General features: G+C 43.0%; 1 protein-coding gene across 5 annotated transcripts in view; it reads left to right on the top strand.

The window, feature by feature from the left end:
- The window catches only part of SEPTIN5 (septin 5), a 136,029-nt gene that overhangs the window by 92,831 nt on the left and 22,719 nt on the right, over nucleotides 1-20,479 (top strand). For 3 of the 5 annotated variants that reach the window (XM_082260337.1, XM_082260334.1, XM_082260338.1), the window contains 5 exons: nucleotides 7,105-7,201; nucleotides 8,228-8,314; nucleotides 11,668-11,791; nucleotides 11,870-12,004; nucleotides 15,901-16,018. In XM_082260337.1, the coding sequence (XP_082116463.1) occupies nucleotides 7,105-7,201; nucleotides 8,228-8,314; nucleotides 11,668-11,791; nucleotides 11,870-12,004; nucleotides 15,901-16,018 (561 nt within the window). Of the gene's footprint in view, nucleotides 1-2,418; nucleotides 2,609-7,104; nucleotides 7,202-8,227; nucleotides 8,315-11,667; nucleotides 11,792-11,869; nucleotides 12,005-15,900; nucleotides 16,019-20,479 lie in introns of those variants that run through there. The other 2 variants (XM_082260335.1, XM_082260336.1) reach the window with 2 other exon arrangements.

The following is a 20,479-nucleotide window of genomic DNA, read 5'->3' as shown; positions in this document are numbered from 1 at the left end:
AGGGTGCAGACATAATACAGGAGACGATCAGAGAAGGTGCGGACATAATACAGGAGACGATCAGAGAGGGTGCAGACATGGTACAAGAGACGGTCAGAGAGGTTGCAGACCTGGTACAAGAGATGGTCAGAGAGGGTGCGGACATAATACAGGAGATGATCAGAGAGGGTGCGGACATAATACAGGAGATGATCAGAGAGGGTGCGGACATAATACAGGAGACGGTCAGAGAGGGTGCGGACATAATACAGGGGACGGTCAGAGAGGGTGCGGACATAATACAGGAGACGATCAGAGAGGGTGCGGACATAATACAGGAGACGGTCAGAGAGGGTGCGGACATAATACAGGAGACGATCAGAGAGGGTGCGGACATAATACAGGGGACGGTCAGAGAGGGTGCGGACATAATACAGGAGACGGTCAGAGAGGGTGCGGACATAATACAGGAGACGGTCAGAGAGGGTGCGGACATAATACAGGAGACGGTCAGAGAGGGTGCGGACATAATACAGGAGAAGATCAGAGAGGGTGCGGACATAATACAGGAGACGGTCAGAGAGGGTGCGAACCTGGTACAGGAGACGGTCAGAGAGGGTGCGGACATAATACAGGAGACGGTCAGAGAGGGTGCGAACCTGGTACAGGAGACAGTCAGAGAGGGTGCGGACCTGGTACAGAACTTGATGTGCACCTCCAACCCTGCTCTGTACCCCCGCCCCCAACACAACAAAATGTCTATCAGTGCACCCCATGGACACTGACCTGGAAATGTGGTGCCTGCAACATCTCTCCCTGCACCTGGCTGTCAGCTCAGAATTGAGGGGGGGTGGGTGGCAGCTCTGTGGTGCCCACGCGGGATCTCCCTCCGGCTAGCAGGTGTCTTCTATGTGTACAGTGGAGACAGGAAGGGCCTCCGACCCAGGCAGCCAATCTGCTTCAATTTGTGGTTTCCTGTGTAGGCGCCCCTGACACATGCGTACAACATTTTTTGGGGGGGGGGGGGGAGTATATGTGCTGGGGTGTAACTTACCTTTTTTTGCCAACATGCGAAGCCCGTGTGTTCAGCTCCCGATTAGTGCTCTCAGCCAGAGAGCGCTGACCAGAGTGTCCTGGCCGGGGGGTGGGATGGGATTTGGCCGTTCCCCTGTCAGAACACAATAGCATAGCAGGGGAGATCGCTGTACTAACATCGGATTGTTAGTACAGCGGTTCCGACCTGAGCTCTTTATATTGCATTTTTTTTTTTTTTTTTACACATGGACTTTGTTTTTTTTTTTTGGGGGGGGGTAGTTTTATGTATTGTTGATTTAAAAGGACTTTGACTGAAGGCACACAATTTTTTATTATTTATTATATTTTTATTCTATTACTTTTTATGGTGATTTTTGGTTGCACTGCATTGTAAAGGCTTGTACACACTATAAGAAAATTGGGCGAACATTTTCGTCCAAAGAATTTTTGCACAATTTTCGTATATTGTGTACACAACTTTCAGCCGCTGATTCTGAATTTTTCTTGAATGGACCAAATCCAAAATTTTTCTCGTATGGAAAAAAACAAACAATTTTCATTTAACGTGTACTGTTTTCGTACTAAAAAATCTGAAAAGAAAGACTGCATGATCAGAAGTAATAAACAACAACAAAAAAAAAGCCTTTTTCGTACAAATTTTCGTTTATCGGTTCTGATTTGCTGTAAAACAACGAGGAAAATCAGACGATCATTTGCCCGTTTTTCTTATAGTGTGTACCCCACTTAAGGATTTTTATATCCGACCTGAGCTGTCAGTTTTTTTTTTCGTTCACCCCCAAAAAAACAGTGTGTATGAGACTTTAGGATGCGATTTTTGCCAGCATCTATAGCCGATAGGAATAATCAACTGTGTTCTCCCTGGCAAGGACAGCGCCCCCTCCTGCCGGGAGAACACAGTAGCTCTGCAGGAGTGCAGGAGGCATTCCCCCGATTCCCCGTGGTCGCAGGAAAGAAAATCATATCATCTATGGTCGGCTGTAGATTTTCATAAGATTTTTTAATTGTGTTTTTCTGCATTTTATTGAGCCGTGGCTAGTCCCTGAACATGGCTGTAATGTATGGATGTGCGGAGGTGTCAAAATGATTTGCTTGTTTGGATAAAAAAATGTCTGTCTGTTCACTTTCACATGCAGACAGTGAAAAAAAACATTGAGTTCTGTGTGTCTGCAGTCGCTTTAAATCATTTACTGCTGTGATTTGTTGTGTGATTATGTGGGGTTAGCGGACCTTCCTCCCTTGACTTTCCCATTATCCTCCTCCCTTGCACTTAAACTTAATCTTCTTTCCAATGGGAAGCTACAGGAAATTCCAGGGTAGTGGCCGGGGAGGGCAGTCACACATTCTCTCCATTTAGCATACACACACACACACACACACACACACATACACACACATATGGATGTGGTCAGTAGTGGGAGGGGATGGATGGGTGTGTGTGTGCTTGGCGAGGTAACATTGTGCTAGCGGCTGTTGCTTTGTGGGTATGGATGCCATCATAATTCAGGAACTTCTGGCCGAGAGATTGTTGTCTCCCCGAACTCTGACACAGAGGACCTACCCTATGAAACTAAAGGTAACTGCTCCAATGGGGAATGCAGCTTAGCAGGAAAGGGGAGGCTGGGGGCATGCAGATTTGTGCAGACATCTGTCTATTCTTCCTTGTAATAATGTTACCGTAAAAGAGAACATTAACTCCACCACTGCCAGGTCTGGAGGCACAGCGCCGTGTACTGTCAGAATGCAGAAAATGTGTGTCGGAGTTCGTTAATAGTTAACCATGTGAAAGAAAAGGATTGTTTAAGCAATGCTCAGGAAGGAAAAGTGGTGGGGGTGACTGCAGATGTATAGCAACGGAAAATATCTGAAATGATCAGAGGACTGGAATAATATATGAAGGACTAATGCGAAAGATGGGACGCAACATATATGTAGGGAAGAGGGCAATAGATAGGAGCTGATAGGGTCTTGTTATCTAGGAACCCCTAATTTTAGGCCTAACCTTCTCTGAACATGGTGGCCAGTGAATGATTATACTTTGTTGTACATAAGATGCATTTGTAGCTTGCACGTGTGCAATTTTTGTGCAAATTTTCGCTTGGCAGCTGTGAACTGTACTAGGGCTGCATTAATAACAGCATAGAAATGCAAACATTGTTGTGACTATGAATGCATCCTCGGTACACACAAGTCAATTATAAATGAATGGGTCTCATTGTTCTACCTTCCTCTAGCTTTCTGGAGTCAAGACAGTGAGTTGATTTACTAAGTAAAGTGCAAACTCTGGTGCAGATGAGCATAGTAGCCAATCAGCTTTAGGATCCCTTCACACAGGCTTTCCGTCTGGTGGACTCCGTTTTGCTCAGTGGGGATCGATCCACCGATCCCTGCTCAGCAGGCGGATGACAGCTTAGTCTCCGCTTACTTTGCAGAGACAGACCTGTCAGGTCCCCACTCTCCTCTGAGGGAAATCGGATGAAAACGGACCGCCTGTCCGTTTTCATCCCATCCGATCCGATCCTATAGACCAAGAGTTCCCAAACTGTGGGTCAGGACCCACTGGTGGGTCGCGAGCTGCGTTTAAGTGGGTGGCGCTGAGCCGGAAGTCACCGAGAGCAGGCCTGCTTAAATTGAACTGTAAAAGCCTGTGCAAATTACAGAGAGCCAGACCAGTCAAATCACGATGGTTTGCATTTCCCGCGAGGAGGATACTCGCATCAGTGAGTATGTATGTGGGCTGTTATGTAGGTTGTAGAATATGTTCATGGGGTGCAGAGCCAGCTCCTCGGTCCTGCTGGCGGCAGTGGTGGTGGCTAGACTGGTGGTGGGATTCTCTAAGCTATAGTGGGCAGAGATGGCAGCCTCTGTGTCAAAGGAGGACCAGGTGGCCCGGCGAAGTCAGGAGTTCATGGCAGCTTCTATTTTTAGTTTACCACCCCCCTCCATTTAAAATATGCATTATTATTATTATTTGCATTTATATAGCACCAACAAATTCTGTAGCGCTTTACAATATTCAATTCCAAGCAAGTGGGCCACAAAAATAACTGTATTCAGAAGTGGGTCTCGACCCAAAAAAGTTTGGGAAGCCCTGCTATAGACAGTTGGAAAATAGGGTTTCCATCCATCTGGATTTCATGTACAGCATTGGATCGGGTAGCAGTGGGTGTCAGCGGACATGTCACCGCTGACATCTGCTGCTCCGTATGGGTGCATGGAGCGTCCGATCAGATCCGCCTGAAAACTGGCAGACGGACCTGATCGGAAAGCCTGTGTGAAAGGGGCCTTATACTTCAGCTTATTCATTTAAGCTTTGACAACAAGAGCCCATTCACACTGGTACGACTTGGACCGCGACTTGTCAGCCTGACAAGTCGCGGTCCTCACGCTCCCATTGTGCGGTACAGGAGCCGTTCTATTAGGAGCGACTTAGAAAAAGGGTCCTGTACTACTTCGGGGCGACCTGGAGGCGACTTGCATTGACGTCCATTATGTGAAGTCCGTGCAAGCCGCGCTGCACGCGACTTCACAGGTCGCCCCCTAAGTCGGAGCGACCTAATGTGAACGGAGACTTAAACCTGGAAGCTGATTGGTTCTTATGCAGAACTGCACCAGATTTACACTCTCCAGCTTTAGTAAATCAACCCCAAGTACAATACAGGGCTGTCAGTCCTGCATTGTATGTGAGGAGGTCTAGGAAATACACATTTTCAGTAAAAAACACACTAAAGTGAATTTTATGGCAAACAAATGCAATAAATTACCCACATTTTTTGGTAAAAGCTGATACTTCAGCTTATTCATTTAAGCTTTGAAAATAAAACCTGGAAGCTGATTGGTTCTTATGCAGAGCTGCACCAGATTTACACTCTCCAGCTTTAGTAAATCAACCCCAATGTGACCAGTGCTTCCTCTACTATCCTAAAACAGAAGTGGTCTGGATTTCCTGTGGGCCCCCTAAACCATGATCACAACCTTACCCCCACTGATGACGAACCAAGAAACGACTGACAGGATGTGTGTATTTCACATGCCTGCAATGCTTTGGGAGATATACAAAAGTAATCATAGTGTGGATTAAGAGCTTTTATATTTAATGTCTACCCACCCATAGACTTTATATCGAGACTTCTGCAGAATGATTTACTAAGCAGTGTCTACAGTGGTCGTGCTGCTTGCAGAAAATGGGGAAAAAGTGGAAAGACCGCTTTATTCTTAGAGTAGAACTATAGGCAAATTTTTGATTATAACCCGTCAGATTTTTTTTCTCCATCTGTGTTCCATTGCAGGGATTTCCCTTCACTTCCTGTGCCAAAGCTAAACAGGAAGTGAGAGGAAATCCCTGCAAATTAAGGGAATCCCAAACAGGAAGTGAGAGGAAATCCCTGCAAATTAAAGGGAATCCCAAACAGGAAGTGAGAGGAAATCCCTGCAAATTAAAGGGAATCCTAAACAGGAAGTGAGAGGAAAATCTTCAAATTAAGGGAATCCCTTGGGGACCCTTAGGTCCCCAGAACTAGTGTCCCCATTGGAAGATTTCCCCTCTATTACTTTTCTGGGGACAACCCAAAATTTAGGATTTTCTTTAACTTTCACTGATAATGGTAAACAGAACAAACAGAGAGGGGGAATCTCCAAAACGGGCGCACAGGCAGCAATAAAAACTGACTGGGGTTCAAATCCCTCTCCACTTTATCCAAAACCCAAAAAAATGTTTTTCCTTTAGTTATACTTTAAATATCTTGTATAAGGTTGATTGATTGATTAATATGAGGTGTATTCTCAGAGTTAACTACAACACATATCAACTCGTCCCTATAGCACTATTTTTGTATTATAGCCATCACTCTTCTTCCAAGGTAAAACCTGTCTACAGTATTAATGAGATTGGGCCTTTTACATGTACGGTTCTGTCATTTATTTATTACAGATACTTATATAGCGCTGTTATAGCGCTACGCAGCACTTTGCATATATATTCTAAATTAACATCTGTCCCTACCCTCAAGGAACTTACAATCTAATGTCCCGAACTCACATTTATACATATACTAGGGCCAATTTAGACAAAAGCCGATTAACCTACCAGCATGTATTTCAAGTGTGGGAGGAAACCGGAGTACCCGGTGGAAACTTACACAGGCACAGAGAGAACATACAAACTCTAGGCAGGCAGTGCCGTGGTTGCGATTTGAATGCTTTCAGTTGTACAAAGTGTGGGTTGGGTCAGGTGTACTTTCAATACAATGCATGCACAATGTGGCACAATACCAAGATGAGACCATCCTCAAAGCTGATCTCCAAGGAGATATATAAACATACCATGCAATCCAGTTTAATTATCTAGAACTAGCATAAGTACCCAGACCTGTATTGATAGAAGCCTCCTGTAATCCCATGTACAGTGGTATTTGGCCTGGGGGAGGACTCTCTTGCACAATGCAATCAGTTTAACTCTGTGTACTGCTGTTCTTTCATTTTCCAGCCACTATATTGCTTAAAGCCCAACTCCAGGATATAAGGAACCCTTGCAGTGGGGTCTCCGCACACTGCAAGAGTTAAATCCTTACTAAGTCTTTGGGGTAGAGAAAGAGGTTGTATACCTTACTGTATTTCTCGCTCGGGCATTCCCCCCTTCTCCATTATGCTCTGGGATATGGGCAGTCCCTTGGTGTCATCTAGTACAATGCAGGGCTATTAGTCCTGCATTGTATGGGAGGAGGTAAGCATGAGACCACAGGCCAGAGCTCCTTAGAGAAGAGGCTTCATGGGATCGGTTGCGCAGAGAATGGAAGCCTGTTGAAGCAAGAAATTAGGTTTGTAGTACACCCCTAATGTTAACGAGCATTTAACCCTGCAGTGGGATAATCGGGAGGCCTTGATATGCCTGCACTGTTTATTGGGGTGCCTTGATCACATTACTTGCTAAACAGAATTACCAATCCTTTGGTAGGTAAAACAGCACATGTACAGTATCTATCGCATGAGAGTTGGAAAACCTACAAATCGATATGTTCATTTTGATATGCTTATATTTTACAATTTCCAGCTGATGAATGTTTCCTCCCACAGGACCAAGAAAAGCAATATGTTGGGTTTGCAACATTACCCAATCAAGTGCACCGGAAATCAGTGAAGAAAGGATTCGACTTCACCCTTATGGTTGCAGGTGAGTAAAACCCAAGATCAAAACCTGTAACATATTCAACCCTCCACATACCATGCAACTTTTTTGTAAAATACGGCCGCCGCAAGCGTCAGAATAGATGTCACCAACCCATTCCAGTCAAACTAATCAAAGCAGGTCATACTGGTTCCATGATAAATGGGCCTACGGTTGTCCCAGAATATTGGTGTTTCACATTTGTGATTCTGTTGTAAATAAGCGATTGATAATTCATATACATATGTGCAGATGACCTATGGTACATTTCGTAGTATATAGTACGCCTCAGGGTGGATAAAAATCTGATTTTTTTTATTGTAATCTGATTTTTTTTTTTTTTATTTAGATCAGATTTTTATTTTTATTAAATTTATTTTAATAAAATGCTTTTGAAGTAAAAATCTAAGATAGTTTTTTCTTTTAAGATACATCAGTTAATTCAGCATGAAATGGAGCTTGGTTATTTAGCATGAGGCTGTATATTCTGCAATATTTACATTTTTGGTAAACTCATTGACCGAATCCAAGCTCTGCAAGCTGAGATAACATGCACTGCCTTGGTGCATTCACACATTTTAATACTAACTACCAGCAAGAATAAATCCTTCCATTTAAAGAGTACCTGTCAGCTCCATTATGGCAGCGCCTGTTTGTGGGCATCCACTCACCTGCTGCCACCATGTCCCTCACCATGTTGTGTCACTGCTGCATCACCAGCCGTCCCATTACAGTGGATGGGACTGTCAGTGAGTCAACAGCGGGTCAGAGGAGAAGCCGTTGCAGGACAAAGATGATAGTTGTTCTTTAAAAATTATGATTTAAATCGAGTTGATTTAAATTAAGCCTTTTTACTAGTGATTAAAATCGTGATTTAAATAATGATTTAAATCGACTATATAAATCAAATCCACCGTGGTACGCCTGTGTATTCATGACACTCACGCTTGAATGTCATTAAGAAAAAGAGGTCGTTTGCTAAAGCTTGGACTAGGAAAGAACTAGATAACTTTGTTTTTCTTGTTCCCAAAGGAGAGTCTGGCCTAGGAAAGTCTACCCTGGTCAACAGCCTGTTCCTGACCGATCTCTACAAGGACAGGAAGCTGCTGAATGCAGAAGGTAAAACAGCCATCTTCCTCTTCGTTTCTCTGAGTCACTGTGTAATTATTACCTTCATACAATGTTTTATTGTTCTATACTGTATATGAAACCTCTTACTATGGTACACGTTGTCATGATGATAGCTCCGAGCAGCACCCTAACATACAACATTTGCAGAAAAGTAAACGTATGCTTTAAGGTAAAACTTGAATGCTTTAACACAAGCAGCATTTTTTTCTAGTTTTGTATAACTAGGGCACAGGTTGGGTACAGGAGAATGGTGATAAAATATACTTATTATAGTAATATATGACACAATTTCAGCTCCATGTACAGATACTCTGGGGAATACAGAGTCAGCCCCAAAGCTGAGCATAATATTAATTGTCATAGATAGTTATAAAGCACCGACAATTTATCCAGAGGTTTGCATACTGTACATTCATAGCCCTGCTTTTAAGGAGCTTACAGTCTAAGGTCCCTATCTAACATGTATACATACAAGCTCACTAGGACCAATTTGAACAGGAGCCAATTCACTTACCAGCATGTTTTTGGAGAGTAGATGGAAACCCACACACAGGGAGAACATGCAAACTCCATATAGATAGTGTTTTGATCGGGATTTGAACCAGGGACCCTAGTGCTGCAAGACAAACATGCTAATCACTAAGTCACTGTGCTGCCCACAGTATTTCTGTACAGCCATCAGCCTGCAAGGGCAGAAGGTGAATGATTGGGGCTTCTAGTGCCCCTGTCACCCATTGGTGTAAAAAACATATTTATTGCCTTGTCCCCCTTACTGTCCCCTATTCCTCTAGGAGTCTAAGGTTATGAATGCCTGTATAACTGACAGCTTGCTTCTACCTTGTGGCAACATATCTATCGAATTAATATTTGTTAGCTTCAGAATACATACAGTATCTCAGAAAAGTGAGTACGCCCCTCACATTTTTATAAATATTAATAAATATTTTATTATATCTTTTCATGTGACAACACTAAATAAATTACACTTTGCTACAATGTAAAGTAGTGAGTGTACAGCTTGTATAACAGTGTAAATTTGCTTTCCTCTCAACACAAAGGCATTCATGTCTAAACAGCTGACAACAAAAGGGAGCACACCCCTAAGTTAAAATGTCCAAATTGGGCTCAAAGTGTCAATATTTTGTGTGGCCACCATTATTTTCCAGCACTGCCTTAACCCTCTTTGCATGGAGTTCACCAGAGCTTCACAGGTTGCCACTGGAGTTCTCTTCCACTCCTCCATGATGGCATCACAAAGCTGATGGATGTTAGAGACCTTGCGCTCCTCCACCTTCCCTTTGAGGATGCCCCACAGATACTCAATAGTGTTTTGGTCTTGAGACATGCTTGGCCAGTCCATCACCTTTACCCTCAGCTTCTTTAGCAAGGCAGTGGTCGTCTTGGAGGTGTGTTTGGGGTCGTTATGTTGGAATACTGCCCTGCTGCCCAGTTTTCCAAGGGAGGGGATCATGCTTTGCTTCAGTATGTCACAGTACATGTTGGCATTCATGGTTCCCTCAATGAACTGTAGCTCCTCAGTTCCGGGAGCACTCATGAAGCCCAAGACCATGACACTTGTCTTTGTACTCCTCACCTGGTTGCCGCTACACACACCTGACACCATCTGAACCAAATAAATTTATCTTGGTCTCATTAGACCACAGGACATGGTTCCAGTAATCCATCTCTTTAGTCTGCTTGTCTTCAGCAAACTGCGGGCTTTCTTGTGCATCATCTTTAGAAGAGGCTTCCTTCTGGGACGACAGCCATGCAGACCAATATGATGCAGTGTGCGGCGTATGGTTTGAGCACTGACAGGCTGACCCCCCACCCCTTCAACCTATGCAGCAATGTTTGCAGCACTCATACGTCTATTTCCCAAACACAACCTCTGGATATGACACTGAGCACGTGCACTCAGCTTCTTTGGTCGCCCATGACAAGGCCTGTTCTGAGTGGAACCTGTCCTGTTAAATCGCTGTATGGTCTTGGCCACTGTGCTGCAGATCAGTTTCAGGGTCTTGGCAATCATCTTATAGCCTAGGCCAGGGGTCTTCAAACTATGGCCCTCCAGTTGTTGAGGAACTACAATTCCCATCATGCCTAGTCATGTCTGTGAATGTCAGAGTTTTACAATGCCTCATGGGATGTGTAGTTCCGCAACAGCTGGAGGGATGTAGTTTGAGGATCCCTGGCCTAGGCCATCTTTATGTAGAGCAAGAATTCTTTTTCTCAGATCCTCAGAGAGTTCTTTGCCACGAGGTGCCATGTTGAACTTCCAGTGACCAGTATGAGAGAGTGAGAGCGATAACACCAAATTTAACACACCTGCTCCCCATTTACACCTGAAACCTTGTAACACTAACAAGTCACATGACACCAGGGAGGGAAAATGGATACTTGGTCCCCAATTGGACATTTTCACTTAGGGGTTTATTCACTTTTAGTTGCCAGTGGTTTAGACGTTAATGTTGTTACATGAAAAGATATAATAAAATATTTACAAAAATGTGAGGGGTGTACTCACTTTTGTGAGATACTGTACCATCGGAATGCCCGGCAGAACAGTATTCTTACTGACTTTGTGTACCCCTTTATGAGTTCTAGATAAAGGTGCCTGATAAAGTGGCCACTAAATATATTAGACTGTGATGCCCTGTTCTTTTTTTTTTTTTCCAAATAATTTTTATTGGGAAATTTCAAGATATAACAGTCAACAAATCTCGCAAATCTGGTGGAAAAAAGGATGAAGGGGTTAAGGCTAGCTCCCTAGTTCTGTGACTTATTCAGTAGGGGCAAGTGGTCTCAATGGATGAAGAGATGTTTGTTCTATAGCCATAGTCACATTCAAAGGTGGGTTGAATGCAAAAAGCTGTTCCTGATTTTTTTGTATTTTTTCGTGGTGACCCACCTAGGATGGTATCGTTATATGGGTTATTTAAAAGTCAGTAGGGGGAAATAAAGTCTAGGATATATAATGCCCTATTCTTATATGGAAAATTGAAATTCCATTGGACAATCAGGTAGCAGTCAGTAGGGCCTTGTTCAGACTGTATAGAAGCACCTTAGGTTTAATAGGTAAAATCACTTCTTTTTTTGGGCACTTTATGAACTGAATTCTAAAATGATTTAGTGAGATCTGATTTATATAAAAAGTTATAATTTGGGAAACAACTGTGATAAGTGTATGTACGTATATATATATATATATATATATATATATATATATATATATATATATATATATATATATATGAATGTCCCATTGTTGAAGATTCAACTCCCGTAGCAACTGTACAATGACTAAACCTCTCTGGTATATCCTGATTGTTTCCCTCTAGAAAGAATAAGTCAAACAGTGGAGATTTTAAAGCACACAGTGGACATCGAGGAGAAGGGAGTGAAGCTAAAGCTGACTATAGTAGATACTCCAGGCTTTGGGGATGCAGTGAATAACACAGAATGGTGAGCGCTGTACTCTGACCAGTGAATATAACTGGTTGCTTATTGTGATCTTGTATAATGGCTCTTCTATTTCCACAGCTGGAAGGCCATTACTGACTACATAGACCAACAGTTTGAACAGTATTTCCGGGATGAAAGTGGACTGAATCGAAAAAACATCCAGGATAACAGAGTGCACTGCTGCTTGTACTTCATCTCACCTTTTGGACATGGGTATAGAAGATACGCTTTCTTCTCCAATGTGTTCTGTATATAAGCTTTGCTGTGTTTCAACAAACAGTAAAAATTATACAGGCTCAGTTGTGAGGATCAATGGGATATGATTACAATGTACAAATGTATTAAAGGTGACTACAGTAATTGTAATAAAAATGTTTTCTCTAAGGTCCCTGAAGAGGGCACGCAGCCACGATTTGAGGTTAGAAGAAAGGATGTTTACCTTAGGTTGAGGAAAGGGTTCTTTACTGTTGGGGCAGTAACAATGTAGAGCTTCCTCCCCCGGGAAGTGGTACTAGCTGAGAGTGTTGACAATGTCAAAAAACTTTTAGGCTGGGTTCTCTGGTGCGATGCAGGAAACTCTGCATATCCTGTGTCAATGTAAAGCAATGACACCCCCAGATCGATCGCAGTGCGAACTGTGAAATGGTACAGGAATTGGATTGCATGGGTGTGAACACCCATGCGATCCGATTCCAGTGCAGACCAAAAAAGAGTCCTGTACCATTTTGGTTTGAATGCGATGTGTATTCAGCTATACAAACTGTATGGCTAAATTCGCATCGCACAGACATTGCATGTGATTTGCACAGCAATGAGTTGGGAATCACATGCAATGTATGTGTTCGCACCAGTATGAACCCAGCCTTAGTCTCCGTCTCCACTACCGCGGCTATGAAGTCGTGCTACTTCTAGCGCGACTTCGTAGTGAAAGTAAACTGCGGCTTTCAGTGCGACTTGTCCCTCATTATAGAGGGAAGTCGCACTGAAGTCGGCTTAAAAGTAGTGTACGAACTACTTTTGAAGTCGCCGCGACTGAAGTCGCGGCAGTGAAAACGGGCCAGATTGAAACGAATGGCTTTTGACTTGCTGTGCGACTTGACATGTGTCAAGTCGCACAGCAAGTCGCACTAGTGGAAACCGGCCCTTAGATGTCTTTGGCATGAAGCAGAATATACAGGGCTGTGGGAATTGTTGGAGAATAAAAACCACACACATACTGTACACACACATAGGTTAAACTAGATGGACCTGTGTCATTTTTTCAATCTAACAATGAAACTAGGCTAGTTGACTAAATCAGTGACCGAATATGTCCTCATGAAAACATGAAATTAAACAGTTTATTGAAACCTTATTATCTAACTCATCGATTGGAGAATATATTCTTAACTGCACTGACATAATGCATACATTATGTATTATGGGGGGTGTTTACACACCATCTCGGCAGCTGAAGCTGCTGGGAGTGTGTGTAAATCTGACAAGCCAACTGTCGGCTGTGAGATCCGATGACTGTGCAGCCACCATATCTCATCCACACACCCTCTGTAACTGCCAGTCCCCTTCCCCACCATCCCCGCTATGTTTCTAGTGCTTTGTGCGCCCATTGGTGAACCTAGGATCACCACTGGGTAGAGAGGAGGGAGAACAGTGCACATCTGTTTGCTGATTTCCCCTTCCTATTATGACCCAGAAGTGATGTGTAAAATGTGACTTCCAGGTCCTGGCATCACCTTCCCCAGCTGGTATGGCTGAAAAAGAAAGAAATGGAGTGCCATCTGCACTCCATTAGCTTCATTGGAGGGAAGGTGAAACTTCATTGGATCTTTTAAACCCTTGATTTCCTAATAATAGAGGACCTGTCACCAAAAAATGCTTTACATAGGGAGCTTTTTCCCCTATGTGATAAAAAAAAATTAAGAGTGTAAAAAATTCAAGCTACACCCTAATACCTAAAATCTCCTCTTTCCCCCCCAAATTTTTGAGCCCCCCCCCAAATATAGCCATGTGAAAACATAAGTGTACATGTCTTGGGGTGCCTACACGCAAAAACAATGATTGCGCTACACATGTTACATGTTATGTTATCAGTGTGCGCATCAGAGTTAGAGCAATAGTCCTAGGCTCGGTATTCACGGGTTAACTCTGATCTGATTACCTGTAGGAGCTTGGAGAGGTGGGGATGTAAAAGGGGCTTGGAGAGATGGCAATGGGGTCTGCAGAGGAGACGTGTCAGTAGGAGGCAGAGAAAGAGCAGTACACTGTTCTTTCCAGTAAAGAGCAATGAATGGGATGCGTCAGCACAAGTATGACCATTGGATTGCAGGCAGCCTGTGCTCCCACGTAAAATACAAGGAACAAAACTGACCACACAGAGATAGATGTGCTCCATGCCTGACATGGACAGTTTGAAATAGTAAAGCAGAGGGGGACTGAGGATTACCTATTATCTCACACAAAGGAAGCAAAGAGAAGAGGATACTTTTCATAAAAGTACATGGTACAACAGACACATATTAGGAATATGAAATGTTGGGGTAACATACATTAAGAGAATCTGACATTCTGTGTAAGCAGTTGCTAGGTTCGGGTTCAGAGGATCATCGTGATTGCAGCGATAAACAAAAATCAGATGCCCATGGGATTAAGCATTAGATTTAAGATCCCAATAAATACTGCAAACATAAATGAAGTAAAAGGCAGTCGCCTATATAAAACAAAACAAAGGGGATCCACAGCACAATTTTATGCTAGCCAACCTATAGAAAACAGTCACTTAATCATCTTTAATTATTCTGTCTTTATGCTACATGCACACAACCATAAAAAATGCAATTAAATGCATTCTTTGTTTATGAATGTGAATTCTGTGTATTGTTTTTAAGGGGACATGCTGCCTATAGGTGCATGAATATGCTCTGCAGTTAGATCTGTAAAAAAAAAAAAAAAGGAAAAATCTAAGAACATGCATTTTAGGCATGCACACATATACATAGATGCAAAAAGTGCATTCTGGGATTGAAAACAAAGCAGGAGGATGTAGCTGGAATTTTATGCATTAGAACGCATGTGTCTTTATGTATTTAAATGCAAGTATTTTATTGATTATTTATGCAGGAATGTTTGTGCCAGAAAACCCATGCTTTATATGATCAATAAAATTCCTATGCCAGTATGAATGTAGCCCTCGGCAGATGAAAGGTATATTCCTGGTTTCCATGAGTTATTGTACGTGATTGCTGTTTGCACTTTGTGCATTCATAGCTTTGCATTGGAATTAATAAATATATTTATTACAGTAGAGTTGTGCCTATTCATCCCAGTGTAGGTGCTTTATCTGGCTCTATGTTTGCACTGGTTGTACTTCGTTTTCATAACCAGCAGTACCAAAAATGTCCCACTCTGTACAGAGGTCTGCATAAGACTTTATTAATTGGAAAGACTTATTCACCAAAGCTATAACACAAGGAGCAGTAGGTTTATTTTAACCAGGTAACTGCTATTTTCTTTTGCATTGGTGCATAGCAACCAATCCACTTTGAACTTTTAGTTTCAAAGCTTTATTGAACAAGCTGATGCTAGAAGCTTATTGGTTACTATGTGTAGCTGCTCCAGTTTTAGTTAATCCCCCCAGTATCTCTTGTTTAAAGAGGAACTAAAGGGATCAATACTCACCTTTCTAACGGTCCTTTAGCCAGCTGCAGTCTTTGGCCATCTTCATTGGCCGGCGCGGATTGACGTTACTCCTGTGCATGTGCAGAAAACAGTCATTCCGGCATATAGGGATTGGCCTGGCTGCTGTATGCTGAGCTGCACATGCACAGCTCCGTTTACATTCCAGGGATCGCTATGAGCAGGCAGGTAGGTGTAGTTTATTGCAGAAGAACATATAAAGAGTCTGTTAAAAGAACATCCTTATACAAATAGATGTATGAAAGCTAATACCTGTTATGCTTACTCATCATTATTGCTGCAAGGTGAGCAGCTTGTTGAAAAGCCTAGCTTCACCTTCAACTTTTTTTTAGTTTTAGAATGGAGGAGGGTTAGAAAAATTTTGACTAGAGTTGGGCTTTTACTGTTCTCTCTCTGCATGTTTCTGTGTGTTTTAGGCTGCGACCAGTGGATGTGGCATTTATGAAAGCTCTGCATGAGAAGGTTAACATTGTTCCTTTGATTGCCAAGGCTGACTGCTTGGTACCAAGTGAAATTCGCAAGCTGAAAGACCGGGTGAGTCCAACAATTTATTAGCTATGCATAAAGGGGTGGCGGATCCAGAGTCTAGTCTCGGAGGGGGCACTGCCAGAAAATAGGGCGTTGCTTACAGAACTGTTTTTAACGTATCCTACAGTCCTAACCTTGTTTAAAACAATGACACGTTTAAAATGATGCCACTTCCTCTCAGTGCGGAGGAGGTAGGGAAGAATAGTGAGACCTGTCAACCACAGTGATGAAAGTGTTGACAATGGTGGCGGTCTTAACACTTATCACCTTCACAGGAGACTTTTATGATTTCCCCACGGGTATCCTGATGTGCTACAGTACAACGCACCTCTCCATCTGGGACTCCTTCCCTCCTCCACACACCACAGAAAAACTAAGGGTAAGGCTGCAATAGTGCACCTCTCTATCCGGGATCCATATCCCTACAGCAGGGGTGTCCAACCTTTTGAGGAGAGAGGGCCACTTTAGCGCCTTGGTAAACGGTCGCAGGCCACAATGAGCGGAGCGGGCGGATGACGTGCGTGTCCACTCAGCATATGCAGAGCAGACATGGACACAGCCCGCTCTATTCTATGGGTCACTGATCTGATCTGCCCAGACAGAAGCGGACAGATCTCCTTCTGTTTTTTTAAGTGGATCAGATTGGAGATAGGCGGGTGTAAGCGTACACAAGTCCATTTACATCTAACGCTCTATAGAGGTGAATTGGGTCCACCCGAAAAACAGACAGGCGGACTCGATTAGACCGATTGTGTGAAAGGGGCCTAAGGCTGCTTTCACATGGATGCACTGCCGTTTACCTGCACCTCAACTGACCTCAATCTTGACTTCTTCCTCAGGATTCCTGCAGGTATCGCTGGCTGCTGCTGTCCCCCAGACAGGTATGGCTGGTGGCTGCTGCTGGCTGTCCTACAGGGCTGGTACTGCTGGTGGGTACTGCTGACGGGTACGTTTGGCAGGTACTGTTGGTGGGTATTGCTGGCTGGTTCACGACCCACCATTCCTGACTATCAGTGTGACAGGAGCGGTGTTAGAGGAAGCATGCGGCTGCAGTAGAGAGCAGAGCCAATGCTTCCTGTATCACTCCTGTCACAGGCGGAGGCGGAGTACATTTCGTATCACTTTCCCTGTGATAGGAGCTGGCGCTATAGAAGAAGCATTGGCTCTGCCTCCTCTAGTGTCGGCTCCTTTCTTCACACTAATGCTCGGGGATGGCGGGTCGGGAACCTGCAATCCCAGAACAGGAGGTGGCACCGGAATCCTCGGACTCAGAGTCAGTAATATTTTCTCGGTGGAGCAATTGCTCCGTTGCCCTCCCCACATTTTGATTTTTTTCTGTCTTTTTACCTTTTATATAAAGGCATTTTCTTCCTCTTCCGGTGTATTGCGCCGCAGCGAGGTACGTCATTTCCGGCTGTGCATTGGCTCCTGGGAGATGTGTGTCAGCAATCCCAGGAGCCAATGGGCATCGCCAGCTGGTAGCATTGCATCATTTCCAAACAGGAAGTGATGGGATGCAAGGTGGCGATATGCACAGAATCCTGGAAGAGAGACACAGCGGCTTCACATGCCCACATTTAAGATGGCCGCGCTCTACAGTACATGAAAAAAGTAAGTTCTAAATGTTGCACAAAAACAAATCAGAGGACAGTTTAAAAGATAGTTAAATGTTAAAGCACAAGCAGTTTCCAGGGGTACTTTTATCTAAAAAGCAAAAAACTACTGAAACTCCGCTTTGATGGCACTGGCCCTTTTCTATATAGATGTAAATAGCTGCCTTACCAAACGTATACCGTCAGAGAATTAGGAGATCATTTCTAGCTTAAAAAAGTTTTTGAATTATCGGTCTACAGCAGATCTTAAGGAGCCACACAATCTAGAAATGTTGATGTAATATAGTGCTCTCACAAAGTGATGGTGATATCTATGTGTGTGCAATATTAGACCATAGGAGTTCAGGGGACACGAAAGTGGTATTCTAGTGAGGCTTATGCACTTTGGGTACAAAAAAAGGTTTTTTTATTACAAAAGTATAAAATTAAACACACACACAGAACATCAATGTATCTATTAGCAATTAAAATATGATTACATCTTGTACAAAAAATAAGAATATAATAACATCAAAATACAGACCATGTCAAGACAACTAATTCGTATTAATATGTACCACACACTGAGTAATCATACTAGTATAATCAGCTGGCTGGGAAATTATAACAATCCTGATAATATGAGTATATTGGATTCTGTGCTGTTGCAATGATCATCTGTGGCTCCGTGTATCAAAACTCCAAACTCATTAGCTGTAACATGTTTAAAAAATACCAATTTTCAATTCAGTCTCATGCCTGCAAGCATAAAGCATAAAATAATATTTTGTAACAAAATTTGTTGAGTCTGTATGTCTCAGTTTACAGAAATTTGCATGAACAGATTGCAAGATAAATAATTCAAGATTTAGAATTTAAATCCGTAACTTTGTTGCTGGCAATTGTTCACTTTCCTTGAGTGATGTATTTAATAGGAAACTTTTTTGTTGTATCCAAACTGTATAAACCTCCACAATGGGTGTACCCCCACTGTGAGGGTCTTATTGTATAAAAGTTGAACAGGCTTACACCTGTAATATGTTTTTGTACAAGGTGAATTAGTGGGGCTAAAAGTCAGACAAATAAGACTCCCCAGTTTTTAGGTTTTATATTTTACAGTGTCATGGGTGACTGTCCTCTCAATCTTGTGCTAAACAGAGCCGCTATCAACTTGCCTGTATAATAAACATTTTTCAGTTTTTCCTTAAAGTGATATTAAAGTCTATTTGTTTTTTGTATTAAAAATACCAAACATGTTATACTTACCTTCTCTGTGTAGTGATTTTTGCACAGTGCAGCCCAGATCCTCCTCTTCTCGGGTCCCTCTTTGGTGCCCCTGGCCCCTCCCTCCTGCTGAGTGCCCCCATAGCAAGCAGCTTGCTATGGGGGCACCTGAGTCGAGCTGCAGCTCCTGTCCCTCCTGTCCTCCTCTGTCCTCTCTCCCCCCTCCCTCCCTGCCTGTCTGCTCCTGTGTCAGTGCCCGCATCCTCCCCTCCCGCTGCTGTAGTTTAATTTAAAGTTTCATATCCTGTCTACAGTCTGTTTAATAACCCAGTGTGCCCCTGTGTCTGTGTTTTATAAAAATAAGCTGTTCTTTACCAGTTTTCAGTGCGCCGCTCACGTGACTTGCCGCCTCTCTCCTTCTCTCTGCCTCCTCTTCTCCTCCTGATTGACGTCAGCAGGGAATCCTCGGCCCTGCCCACTTCAGGCAGCTGCCAGATGGGGAGAGAGCTGGCCGGTCAAGTGCGGCGATTAGCACTCTGAAAACTGGTAAAGAACGGCTCATTTTTTCTAATACACATACACAGACACAGGGGCACGGGCACACAAGATTATTAAACAGACCAGACAGGATGGTATAAAGTGTCCTAACAACCACTTTAAAGGTGAAGTTGAGATTCTGGGGGGGCACTTGCCCCCCCTTGCGGACCCCCATGCACGAGTGCCAGCCTGTGACAACCCTTTATTACCAGGCCATTTTTCAGTTTTCAGAGCTGTGATGGTTCGACTGACAATTAGTCCTCATGCACACATTTTTTAATGCTGCTCCTAGGGGTGTCTGGCATTTGTTTTTGTTTCGGCCTCTAAACGTCCTTGCATGTTAGCCTATGTGTCCATGCATACATAGGTGTTTAGAGGCAGAAGAAAAAAAAACACTGCTAGTGCATCCAGAAGCAGCAGCATTTTGGCCGAAAAAATTAGCTTGATGCGTGTAAACATGTGTAAGTGCGTCTAAGTGTGTGTTAACTTTCTGTTAACCACTTCTGGACTGGAAGGTTTTACCCCCTTTATCTGACAATTATGCGGTCGTGCGACACTGTACCCAAATAAAATTGATGTCCTTTTTTTCCCACAAATAGAGACTTCTGGTGGTGGTATTTGATCACCTCTGCGATTTTTATTTTTTTGCGCTATAAACAAAAAAATAGCAACAATTCTGAAAAAGAAAATACCACCACAAAATATTTTTTACTTTCTGCTATATAACATTCCCAATAAAAAAAAAAAAAAAAATGTCATCATATAATGCCAATATGTATCCTTCTACATATTTTTGGTAAAAAAAAATCCCAATAAGTGTATATTGATTGGCTTGCACAAAACTTATCACATCTACAAACTAGGGGAAAGATTTATGTAATTTTTATTAATTTATTTGTTTATTTTTTACTAGTAATGGCGACGATCAGTGATTTTTAGCGGGACTGTGACATTGTGGGGGGGCAGATCGGACACCTGACATTATTAACACTTTTGAGGGGACCAGTGACATTTCTACAGTAATCAGTGCTAAAAATACGCACTGTTACTGTACTAATGACACTGGCAGGGAAGGGGGTAACACCAGGGGAGATCAAAGCTTTAAATGTGTCCC

This window comes from Pelophylax lessonae, assembly GCF_965119305.1.
Source record: "Pelophylax lessonae genome assembly, chromosome: 1".
NCBI lineage: Eukaryota > Metazoa > Chordata > Amphibia > Anura > Ranidae > Pelophylax > Pelophylax lessonae.
This window is presented reverse-complemented; position numbering and strand designations above follow the sequence as displayed.